Here is a 13,407-nt window from a genome sequence, read left to right as displayed (position 1 = left end):
TTGTTCTTTTGTTCTTTTGTTCTTTTGTTCTTTTGTTCTTTTGTTCTTTTGTTCTTTTGTTCTTTTGTTCTTTTGTTCTTTTGTTCTTTTGTTCTTTTGTTCTTTTGTTCTTTTGTTCTTTTGTTCTTTTGTTCTTTTGTTCTTTTGTTCTTTTGTTCTTTTGTTCTTTTGTTCTTTTGTTCTTTTGTTCTTTTGTTCTTTTGTTCTTTTCATTAAGATCTGCTCATAACAGAAAATCAACTTCTTACTCAATTCCGTAGCCTCGCAAACAAACAACTCACCGACAGCTTGTCGAACAGCTTCCCGATGGTGGTCTTGCTGATCAGCTCATCCAGCTCGAGCGACAGCTTCCGGTGGAACCACTTCCGGACCCGGTTCGAGTTCCGCAGCTCCGAGTACAGAAACTGCAGAATCAGATTGATGGCCATGATGGTGGATTTGCTTTCGGCGTCCGGTGCCTTGATGCTGGCCAGCAGGGTCTGAAACAGGGAAGGGGGAAGAAAATGTCCGTTAACTCTTTGAAAGTATTTTCTTGAAAACAATTTGCAAATATTTGATTAGCTTTGGAAACACCCGCAGGCTATCGCGAGTTCGGGGAAGGAAGCGAAATTTTTGCCCAAAAAAGATTTGACTTCCGAGAAAAAACTAACGGGCGGGAAATTTTCACGGATGAAATGAAAACTTGCCGCAAGGTGGGAGCGTGAAGAAAAGTGCGAAAGCGAACCCTTAATCTTTGTTGAGCCAACTACCAGCAGAGTGGGTGAAGTGCAAACAAACGGAAGCTCTTAAAACTTTGTTTGGCGAGTGTTTTTGTCTACGAGCAAATAATTTGCTTTTGACGAGGGTACGTGCTCTGAGGGGGAATAAGTATCTAGAAAGTTATTGCGCTAGGATTTGATTAGAATTGCTGGTAAATCTTGACCTATTGTGGATGTGGAAAGTTAAGCCAATCTGCCAAAGACAATCTGATCTAATCTTTAAAACTTTAAACAAGCAATTGTGTTTTTTGCATTTTTGATTTGGCTGAATTTTTGTGAGTACTATCTCTATGACCAGATAGGCCATTTGCAAAAAATATCCATTCTGTACTTTTTTTTAAAGAAATCTCTGTAAATCTACTGAAGCGTGTTCGTCGTTTATAAAATCCAAGAAATAAACACTCTTCTCGAAATTTAGGCACCGCTTGAGCCTGCGATTTTCATTCCCGTTAATTAAATCAACCACCCACGTATCCCCACGAAGGATGTTGTTTATGGATGTAATCAAGATTTGCTTGAGGCGGCTTGCCTTTCGGAATCTAACTGGTACGCAAATTCATCAAAACATGCTAAATATCACCAAATGAGCTCTATTTATCAAGTTAATGAAGGTGAGATTCTTCCTTGCTTCAAGAAGTTATAAATTAGCCTACCTGAACGAACAGATTGTAGTAATAAAATCTCGCTTAGAGATTCATGTTTCTTAAAAATTGTTAAAAATACATAATTAAAAAAACATAAGAGAAACATTTCCGGCTGAAATACTACCACCTGTTGGTCGTTGTGCAATCTTCTGCTTCTCTCGGAATCCATTCAATTAGGACTTTGATAGAGCGCCTTCATCATTCTTCATTATCATCACCGGTTGTCCTGCGTCGTCATCTTGGCAGGGCAAAACACATGTTGATCCTCTTCCAAGGATTCGGCAAAATCCATCCATTAGCACCCCGAGCTTAAAGCTGAAGAAGCGATGACTTGGCTAAGTAGCGTTTCAAGCAAAGTCAACCAGAGCTGAATGAATGTTTGTATTTTTGGTTAAAATAATTTGAACTCTTGTAAAATCTGGCAGAGTTCCTTATTTCATTTAAATTCTCCAAAACTATTCATGAAGCCGTGTAATCCCATCAGGCATCCCCGGTCGGTTCCTAAATTATTCATCACTCGTGCAAAAACACACCTGACGTTCTTAGCGGTCTGTTTCTGGAGAACTAAAACGTTCACCGGCAAACCAGAACCGAATCAGACGGTCGAGCAAAGGTGGTGGTTGCTATTTATCATTTATAAATAAACTTTCCTCCTTCTTTTCTGGGCTGAGGCACAACTTCTGTGGGAAAACAGGTGGCGTACGCAAATACAACCAGATTTAGAAAAACCACCCCCGCACATTCAAACACACACACACACACCTATGTGAAATAATAAACGCCATGGTAGCTTTTCTTGGAAACACACTCAGACCGACAGGCATTTAAAGGTTGCTAGAATGTTTTTCTTCCATCATTTATAAAGCTTGTGAATGGACGATTTGTAGTTGGGGGCGAATTATTCCGGCTTTTCATGTAATGAAGACACACTTTTGCCGGAAGTGCCACTTCTTGGCATGTATAACGCTATTTATAAAATCAGGGCCTGTTATCTTAGACACCGGAAAAGGAACAACAACAACTTCGTAGGTATGTTTTTGAGCACATTCAAAATATTACTGACTTTTATATGTACATGTGGACGTTTATTTTTTTCAATGTTTTAGTTTCAATAAAATTTAATGCTGTTTGAAGGATAATGTTAAGGACGTAAAAAAACACTTTTCTGATAAAATCTCATTCCTAGAACAATTTTTGTTATTTTGGTAGCTGTTTTACCTTTTAATAACGCAACCTCTTAGCGGCTCCAGGGTTGAACTGAAAATTCGCCAAAACACAAATTTTCAACCAATTTTTGATCTTGTAAACTCCTTTAGACATCTCTTTTTTTTATTGGAAGTTTGACTTGATTTATGTGTTTTTTTTTTCAATGTTTTAAGAAATGCCAAATTATATTAAAATTGGTAAAACTAAGTAGGGGAACAGCATCTAATTCCAGCGTGCCTCTAATATTGCCATATCAGCACATTGACATTCAATTACAGCTCATTCAAAGCGTTTTCAACTAAAATCGAGTGATAAATAGCTCAATTAGAAGTGAGCATGCAAGTTTCTATCAAAAGTTTGGCAAAATTAGTTGTTCAAACAGTGAAAATTGGCGAGTGCTTAACCTGCCAGAAAAAAAACATAAAACAAGAGAAGTAATATTTCGCGTCGAATAAAATTTGCTCAAAATGGTCTTCTGAACACAGGAAAAATGAAAAAAGGTTCCTTAGAGGCTAGGTTTGCAAGGTCTTAATTAAAAAAATCTGTCCAAGCATTATCCGAAAATTTTAAATATGTCCAAATCTGTCAAAATTTGGCACATATTTATTCTGGCTGACACTTTAAAAATCTGGCATTCCCAGATTTATCTGACACAAAAAAACTCTGATTAGAGGATTAATGTTCAGGTAAGTTTTTGGCTAAAAACGACCTCCAAAATAAACTTTTAAATTTTTGTTTTCTAATTAATCAAAACGTACTTTACAAACATGACTTACAACATTGAAGCATGCCAACACGATTTTCTGCAAGAAATTACACAAGTTATTGGGTAATTTTTCAAACAATTGGCATTTAGGTTGGTAACACCATAGTTCGTCAAATGCTGGCCTTGTTTTTGACCGAATTTCCAACATCTCATTAAATGGCACTTTTTGTTGTTGGAGCACTTTGAGAATTTATCACTTATTTTTGTCTATTTTTTGCCTTACAACGGTACCAAGTGCAACAATTATCAGTTTTGTTTTTAATGTCAAGGTGTGTTATGTAATTAAGACTGATTGAGAATGTTAAAGCATTTAAAAGCGAAAATAACTGAATAACAGGGAAAGTACATGTGTCTAAGTTTAGATTTAGCTAGCTTGTTGCAGCAAGCTCTTTTATTCAAAATATTGGGGGGGGGGGTGGGGGGGGGGCTTGTTGCCTTTCATCGTAATTTTTTTTCTGAAATAAAAATGTCTAATTTGTATGTTCATTTTTATATTAGGATAATATATAATATGTAGTATTAAACAGGAAAATTAATAAAAACTAACTTAATCCACCTATGTGGTTGGTGCCTTCCTCACTTTTTACCAACATTTGGTGATATGATGGGTTTGGACACAAATTACATCTATTTCTCAATAAAAAAAATTACACAAATGTCACTTAAGCGGTCAAAACTTGAAACTGAGCGTTGCCAGATCTTCAATGTTTTGGACTCATGGGAAAAACTCATTACCTAACCAACGATGAGTCGGATGATGGATCCGGACATAGTTTACATACATTTAAGTGAGATCCGGCTTCAAAAAAGATCATAATTATCACTTAAGTGGTCATAATTTGAGAAAGGGTTGCCAGATCTTCAATGTTTTGGACTCATTGGAAAGGTCTTTCGATTACCTAACCAACGATGGGTCGGGTGATGAATCCGGATATAGTTTTCATAAAGATAAGTGAGATCAGCCAGTGCCGAGAAAACTTGGCAAGAATTTTGAGATCCAAGGGGAATACGCACACACATACACACACACACAGACATTTGTTCAGTTTTCGATTCTGAGTCGATAGGTATACATAGATATAGGTCTTTGACCTGTTTTTCAAGAGATCATTTTTAGAGCAGGATTATAGCCTTACCTCAGTGAGGAAGGCAAAACGGACGAAAAAACATAGTTCATTTTCAGATGCAAATAGTACATCCGTCCCGGAAAGACCCAGGACAAAATGTTTGCAATTTTTGTCAAACCCGATTCCCGGGATTTTTTTATTTTAACCCGGGAATTCCCGAAATTGAAAAATTTAAAATTTTGGTCTGGAAATTCAGATTTGGTTGTAAAAGTAGTTAAACAGTTAAATACTTGGCACTAGCGTGCCCAGCTCATCGAGGAAGGTGGGGCAATAATATGGACGTTTTAAAAATAACGTAATTTATGGACATCCCCTGATCAAATTTAGCACAAATTTGTGAGGAGGGTGGGGCAGTTGCCCCATGTTGCACCACCCTGTGCACGCTAGTGATACTTGGTAATCGATAAATTTTAAAGCATTCAAATTAGCATAAATCAGTATTAATTTGGTGTATTAGGGAAAATTGTTAAATTTTAGTTTACAGATCCGCAAAATGCCTAGCGCATATATTTTTTAAATTACCGGGCGTCACATTTACGTGTATTCATGATGTTAAATTTGAAAACAATTTTTTTTTTAAATGCATCAGACAGCAGCATCTTGAACAAATCATGACAAATGTATCAAATCAAAACACTTTTTCAAGCCAAATTTATTGCTCTCAAATCTCCTGTACCTATTCAGACTGTAGTCCCGATTTTCCCCAGTTGCCGGTAGTGAATTAAAGATAAATTGTTAAATATATTTTATGTAAAACATGAAATTCTAAACTTATCTCAAATATTACGTTTTTTTAGGTGTCACTGTATGTGTTTTTGTTTTTTTTTACATTTTCAAAGATTTTTTAAAAGATTTTCTACTCATGTCATATAAAACAAAACAAATCAAGCAAAAAATTTAAAAAAATATTAGTGGTAATTCACTACCAACTCACACGAAATCGGGAAAAGTTGCCCATCTTCGAGTTGCGTGAAACTTAGTCCTAGCGGGTAACTTTTGTCCCTGATCACGAATCCGAGGTTCGTTTTTTGATATCTCGTCACGGAGGGGCGGTACGACCACTTTCATTTTTGAACATGTGAAAAAAGGACTTTTATGTAACATTGGACGCCCGATTTGAACTCTAAATTCCGAAAAACGTATTTTTCATCGAAAAAAAAACACTAAAAAAGTTTTAAAAACTCTACCATTGTCTGTTACTTAACTGTGACATTTTTTTAAACATGTCATTTTAAGGAAAATTTAATCTTCTTTTCGAATCTACATGAACCCAGGAGGTCATTTTTTTCATTTAGAACAACAAAAATCATTTTAAAATTCCGTGTTTTTTTCTAACTTTACATGATTTTTTTAGAGTGTAACAATGTTCTACAAAGTTGTAGAGTAGACACTTACAAAAAAAATCGATACATAAACATAAGGGATTTGCTTGTAACCATCACGAGTTATCGCGATTTTACGAAACAAAAGTTTTGAAAAGTTACTTTTTTGCAATTCCGTCGTGAAACTACTTACTTTTCCTGTCATTTTTGAACTACGAAATAGCCTACTTTTTTGTACCAAAAATAACAGAATCGAATAGCAACACTTTTCAATATAAACACTGAAAAGTTCTACTTTTCAGCACTGAAATGGGTGCTTGTTTTGAAAAGTAACAAATTTGAACATTTTTTGATTTAAATGATTTATTGATAAAATACATGAAAATTTGACTTAAAATTTCACTCAATGGGTGTTTTTCGGAATTGCAATAAATGTTGTTTGGAACATGTTGCAAAACTTGATTTTTTCAGCACTCTTCGTATTTATCCAACTTGGTGAACTTCGCTGGATAAATGTACGACTCGTGCTGAAAAAATCCTCTTTTTGCAACTTGCTACATAAACTACTATTTTGCGTTTCTCTTTGTTTCGTCGTCCGTGTCTGTCGCGAGTGACCATGAACGGCCATGATCAACGACGACCAACATTTCAAAACTTTTTTTAGTAAAATCGCGTTAACTAGTGATGTTTAGAAGCAATCCCCTAATGTTTGTGTATCAAAAAAATTGTAGTTGTCTGCTCCACAAATTTGTAGAATATTGTTACACTCTAAAAAATAACCCTGCAAAGTTAGAAATAACTCGAAATTTTAAAATGAAAAATTTTGTTCTAAATGAAAAAAATACCCTTCTGGGTTAATAAACATTCGAAAAGTAAATTGCTTATAAGCATGATTAAAACACTGACTCAGACAAGTCTCGGAAAAAATGTATTGACTCAAGAAAGCTTCATCTTTAACAATTTCCCAAATGCTCTTCAATGTGACGCAGTCTATTTTTGGAGATTTTTGTCTTCCATTACCTTATCACCCTGCATAATTTTCGCGTCATCTTTTGTCAAGATTATGGACGCTTGAAGAATCTGCAGGATCAAATCCCGAAACACGCAAGTACCACCACTTGTAATTGTTAAGTCAAGTGATAATCTATAGTCCCAATGCTGGTGCACACAGACAAGACACCGAGGACACGTCTCGTGTCGTCAGGCGAGATTCGCCTTACGGGTTTTCCCGATGATAAAATTTTCCGCTGAAGGGACGGGCCCTTGTCATCGACTGCTGCTGCATAATTCAGCAGCAATTTACGAGAGCTTTGAGGGTCACTGGTCGAATGATTGACAAAAATTTTAAAGGACTTCATTTGATCACCTCATCTTGGCAGCCAAAGTTGACACCAGTTACCCTATAGGGCTTATAAGCACGCTTCGGATGATAATTGAGGTCGTTTCGAAGATTTTCGAGGGAGGGACGTTCCACCTCTGAAAGTGATCCAATTTTCCATTAATTTTGGGACTGTTTCAAACCGACCTGGTCCCCGAGATGTGTTCTCTGGCGGTGGTGGTGATGGTTTGCCGCTTCTTAGAAAGGAAACCATGGCGACAGAAGTTGCTAGCTGGGAACGGCAAACAGAACACCGCACTTCGCTGAGGCAGGAGGAAAAGTATCGCCGGTGGAACTCGTGCTCAAATATTTACCAAATGTTTCAAATTGGACTTGGTCCTTTGGTGAAAATAATGTGTTTGCTCTGGTTTGGAATTTTTAGATATGTGTACCACAATATTTCATAATTTATAGTTTTTATGGCTTATGCTGATACAGCGTATATCAGTCTTGGGTTTTGTGTTTCTTAATAAATTCTGACGTGTTTTTAATAATCCTTTCTGAAAGAAAGAAATTTTTCTGTCGCAACTTCCTTTGCATACCAAAACAGCAGCGCCATGGTTAACGTAACTCGGTGGAACGTGACGTCGTGCGTCGTAAACACTTCCCCGACTGAGGTGAAAAGCAATTTTTCCGAAACTTTTCACACTGCACCCGGATTTAAAATTTTCATCCCCAGACAACACCCCATCAAGTGGGCACGTTCTTGCCATGTGTGCCAATTTTTAACGGGATTTATGGGTTTAATCAAAATCTGCAAAGTTCCGACGATAAATTTGAGAACAAATGTCAAAGGCAACACGATTTTTTTTTTTTGTTTGAACCGACGAATACTCCTAGCAAATTTGGACTGGTTAACACCAAACCAATCTAACTTCTTCCCAAATGAGATCCGATAGCAATTCCACCCGGTGAACTGCGCTCATCTGTCAAACTTTGTGACACGGGGCGAACTTTTCCTTCCAATTCCGTTAATTAACTTGGTTGGGGTCCTGCAGCAGCGGCCTGTGGACTGAAATTTACCCAACCAAGTGGATGGGAAAAGTTTTCGATTTTTTCAACCCTCTCTCGTTCCATTCTGATTTATGACGGAGACCCCCTCCAGCAGCAGCAGCAGCAGCAGCGCGAGTGTACTCTTTGCACTTTGCACACGCGCTGCAAATCCTCCGGGGAGTTGTACAAACTTTTGCCAGCGCTCGTGTTCTGGGAAGCTTTCGGATGCTGCGTGGAAAGTTTTGCTTCTGAAGGTTTGTTTTTTTTTCTCTCTCTTTTTGTATCAACCCAGAGAGTGAGAAACTTTGTGCAGTCTTTGTTGGTTAACTTCAAACAAAGCTCACCTGGGTGTCTGTGAAATTTGTACGTTTTTGCCAGTTCGGGAGCATGTTGACAGCTCCCATACAAACTGAGCGTACCCGTTTTTTGTGGGCCCAGTGGGCCTAAGATGGCGGCCTTCGATTTTATCTACCCAAACTTTTGAAAATGGCGAATAGTTTAAATAATTTAAGTTTTTGCCTTGTTTTGGTTTAAAACGGCAAAATAAACCATTCTGGAATCATTTTCTTTAGAAAATTGTTTAGAGATACGTCACGTTCAAATATTAGTCTAGAACCGTTGAAATGAGCGTGCCGTCACGAAAAAAAAGTTTCCCTTGCAAATTTTGAGTTGCGTATTTAATGGACGGAATCCGACGAGGCCCACTTGCCATCTGTCGGTGAATACGCGCAACTCACGAAATCTGTCATCTTAGGGTCCGGCTGATTTTTGCATATCGTCTTTGGTTTGCTATCTTGTGACAAAGACCATTTAGTACTCTTCGAGAAAATCGATTTTTTTAAGTTTGATGGCAAATATTTCTAAACCTATAAGTTTTTTTTTTTTTCATAAAATTATTTTTATTAGGTCCTTTTCGGTACTGGGACCTGGTTAGGACCGAGTCGGCTTTTGTAATTACATTTGACTTAATAATTACAGAGGATCTTGTGTGTAAATGTTAGTGGGAGGGGAGCCGATTACCCGCGGCCTACTCGGGGTTAGTAGGGAAGGGATTGATGTTAAAGACAAGGCGTGGGAAGGGAAGGGGGATTGTGTAGGGGTCTTGGTTGGCTCTTCTGGCCTTTGCGTTTTGTCCTCAGCCGCAACTCGGTGTCCAGCTGCTGGGGCGGTCTTGCTTTGCTTCCGGTGCAATCCAGAAACGACGGCTTTGTGCGAAGGCGAGTTATACTAACAAACCTATAAGTTATGGAGACAAACATTTTATACAATTGGTTCGTATACTATTGCTAAACAAGTAGTCCAAGTTTCAATTTACAGTCCAGACTCGATTATCCGAAAACCTTGGCAAAATTTCTTCAAAATTGCTACTTTCGCAAGTTTTTTTTTTTTTGGCTTTTTGAAGAAACTATTGAAACAATCAGATCAGTTAAGGTCTTGTTAACTTTGCATCAGTCATGCTTTTGAACGGGTTCTCCGTTCGTTCAAGTTCACAAAGCAACACGAAAAAAAAACAGCTCTGAGAACGAACGCTCGTCTCTAAGAAACGTTCATTCAGTAGGCCTTTTTGAAACGAACCGAGAACCCAGTTCAGAACTTCAACATTTTCCTTTGATAAGACCTGCTAAACTTCATTGACTTATAATCATCCGTTCACATGCCAGTACTGCTAGCTTAGTGGTAACAATTAGGTTTAGTAATCAGAGGTAGTGAGTTCAAATCTCTTTTTTCCTGAACATGAAAAGCATGGAATTTTTTTAAATCACGGTGGCAATAAGTTTTCGTCTCCATTTTAGTTGGGGTGCTTTTGCTTTTGAACCGTTTCATTTAGTCTGCCAAGCATCCCAGCTGGAGTGTCCCTTGATTTGTATAACATGTTATCACACAAAAAAAAATATTTCAAATACATGAGATTCAAACTCACTTCCTTTGAATACTGTACTTGCATGTTACCACCGAGCTAACTAAGCTCTGTATAAATTATTCTACTGAATGTTTATTTAAGTTAATCAGTTGCCATAGAGAGCCTCTGGCTACAGGCGGTTCACAGAACGCGTTCCAAACTTTGAAGAGAACGGCACGAAAAAGTGAAGTTCTGTTTTGGAACGAAAAGCAATGGCTCCTGCGCTGTGGGTTCAGTTCATTTTGAGAAAGAGAACGAACGCAGAACGGGTTCCGTTCAAATTGCATGACTGCTTTGCATAACATTTCTACAGGACCTAATACAAAAAGTGGGACTCTAACTGTTTTCTATTCAGAGTTAAAAAAAGTCGAAGTTAAAAATGTTCGCGTGTAGTGGATCCTTAAGGGGACTAAAAAAACACATCTTTTGAGCCATAGTACGTAATGGAAAATAGTGCAAACTCAGGTATACGTTTTAAACCAGTGCACTGCAGTGGTCACCAAAATGCGGCCTGCGGGCTGGATTTCAATTTCATATGGAATCCGACCCACTTAGGAGTCTTCATGTTAAGTTCTCTAGAAAAAATAATTAATTCTTTTATAATGAAAAATGATTTAACAACAAAAAAGTTTTGTTTTTATCATAAGGCCGTTGCAAATATTTTTCAAAGTTTATGCCCCCCCCCCCCCCCCCCTTTCAAATTTAATCCAAAAAATCAGGGGGATTTTTTTTTTCAAAAAACTTGAAAATTTAAAAGAAAATAAAAGTCAAATCTAATGAAAACAAACTAAAACGCATTTTTCTGCATTGATTATCATATTTAGCATGTTTGGGCTGGATTTTTTTTTAATTTTTATGAAATTCCAATGTACAGCACCGCAAAAACTTTATTTCTGGCAAAAAAATAAATTTTCGTCAGTGCTTAGGTATTTTGGAAACTAATGATTGCAAAACAACTGGACAGGTGTATAATGAATTTTCAAACACTTTTTCCATTCAAATGTTAAAACCGTGGCTCGTAAATTCAGTTTTTTGCCCTCCCCTCGACTTTGGTCAGAATCGAGGGACATAAACTTCAAATAATATTAGCAACGGCCTAAATTGGAAATTAAATTCAATTTTAAGGTAAAAACTAACTTAATCCACCTATGTGGTTGATGCCTTTCTCACTTTTTACCAACAATGGGTAATATGAGTAGTTTGGACAAATACTTCAGCTATTTTTTTAGATCCAGAAAAATAAGTACACAGATATAACTTAAGTGGTAATAACTCGATACCGGGTTGCCAGTTCTTCAATGTTTTGGACTCGTTGGAAATTAATTTTGATTACATAACCAACGATGGGTTGGATGATGGATCCGGACATCGTTTACAAACATTCAAGTGAGATCCGGCCTAAAAAAAATAAATAAATATCACTCAAGTGGTCATAACACGAGACAGGGTTGTCAGATCTTCAATGTTGTGGACTCGTTAGAAAGGTCTTTCAATTACCTAACTGTCGATGGGTGAGATCCGGATATATGTGAAAACACATTTTTATACAAAACTTTTAAACTAGTTATCGAAACTTCAAACAATTCAATAGCGATGCATGGGACTCTGAACCAAGTCGAATGCAACTGGTTTGGTCAAAATCGGTTCAGCCAGTGCTGAGAAAACTCAGTGAGAATTTTGGTCACACACACACACACACACACACACACACACACACACACACACACACACACACACACACACACACACACACACACACACACACACACACACACACACACACACACACACACACACACACACACACACACACACACACACACACACACACACACACACACACACACACACACACACACACACACAGACAGACATTTGTTCAGTTTTCGATTCTGAGTCGATATGGAGCAATTCCAGCTCAAATCAGGAATTTTTCTGGTACTTTTGTACCCGACCCTCTCCGATTTCAATGAAACTTTGTAGACATGTTATCCTAGGCCTATATAAGCAATTTTTGTGTATATGGAGCCAATAGTACTCGAAAATATCATTTGAGAAGGGCGTAAGGTATTTAAATATTTTTGTATTTTGTAATTTAAAAATTACTGTATCTCGAAGCCGTTGCGTCGTATCAAAAAGTGGTCAAAGACAAACTTGTAGGAAATTGGACGGGCTTTCTGATAAAAATACACTGAAACAAAAATACACGCCACATCTATGAGATTTTTTGATTTTTAAGTCTAAAACTTAAATTTAAAGGTGATGTCAAGATTTTTATTCGTTCAAAATTTTTGAGGAAATAGCCTAACATGTTACCAAAAGACTGACAAAAAATGCAGGATAGTATGTCTCTCCTAAAAAAATACAAAAATCATTTACTAAAACTGTTTTTTTGTGTGGTCTAAACGTCAAAATATTTGAAAACCGATAGTGGGAATCGATTCCCCAGACAATTTTACATAAAAGTCTCCATATTGACCATTGTCCTAAGTCCAATCCTTGGGAAGATACAGCGGTTTTAAAAATAAAAATGTTGAAAAAACGGGTTTTTTGGTGGTTTTTGACAATTTCTATATGCCAGACTTGGTTTTTCAGTCTCGAAAATATTTTTACCGGAAAGCTCGTCCAATTTCCCATAAGATTGTCTTTGACCACTTTTTAATTGGATGTATGGGCTTACAGATATAAGCTTTATTACATTGCTAATAACTGAAAATAGAATATTTTTTTCAGTGTGGTAGAAACCAGGATAGTAAATTTGCTTACGTAAATATAAAAACGATATAAATCAAAAAGCTGTTGAACGCAATCTTATGGGAAATTGGACGAGCTTTCCGGTAAAAATATTTTCAAGACTGAAAAACCAAGTCTGTCATATAGAAATTGCCAAAAACCACAAAAAAAACCCGTTTTTTCAACATTTTTATTTTTAAAACCGCTGTATCTTCCCAAGGATTGGACTTAGGACAATGTTCAATAAGGAGACTTTTATGTTAAATTGTCTGGGGAATCGATTCCCATTATCGGTTTTTAAATATTTTGACGTTTAGACCACTTTTAAAAAAAAACAGTTTTAGTAAATGATTTTTGTATTTTTTTAGGAGAGACATACCATCCTGCATTTTCCGTCAGTCTTTTTGATACATTTTAGGCTACTTCCTTAAAAATTTTGAACGAAAAACAATCGTGAACTCACCCTCCAAATGGACTTTTAAACTTTGAAATCAAAAAATCTCATAAAAGCGGCGTGTTTTTTTTCTTTCAGTGTATTTTTTTTTCGGAAAGCCCGTAGAATTTCCTACAAGTTTGTCTT

At 36.9% G+C, this 13,407-nt stretch overlaps 1 protein-coding gene across 2 annotated transcripts in view; it reads right to left on the bottom strand.

Annotated features, from left to right (window-relative positions):
* Nucleotides 1–13,407, bottom strand: part of LOC120417332 (PDZ domain-containing protein 8) — a 65,404-nt gene that overhangs the window by 20,316 nt on the left and 31,681 nt on the right. For both annotated transcript variants that reach the window (XM_039579318.2, XM_039579319.2), the window contains exon 2: nucleotides 282–479. In XM_039579318.2, coding sequence (XP_039435252.1) covers nucleotides 282–479 — 198 coding nt within the window. The remainder of the gene's footprint in view (nucleotides 1–281; nucleotides 480–13,407) is intronic.

The sequence above is a fragment of the Culex pipiens genome, chromosome 3 (genome assembly GCF_016801865.2).
Source record: "Culex pipiens pallens isolate TS chromosome 3, TS_CPP_V2, whole genome shotgun sequence".
NCBI classification, from domain to species: domain Eukaryota; kingdom Metazoa; phylum Arthropoda; class Insecta; order Diptera; family Culicidae; genus Culex; species Culex pipiens.
Note: the sequence above shows the minus strand (reverse complement) of the source record. Positions and strands in the feature narration are given on the sequence as shown.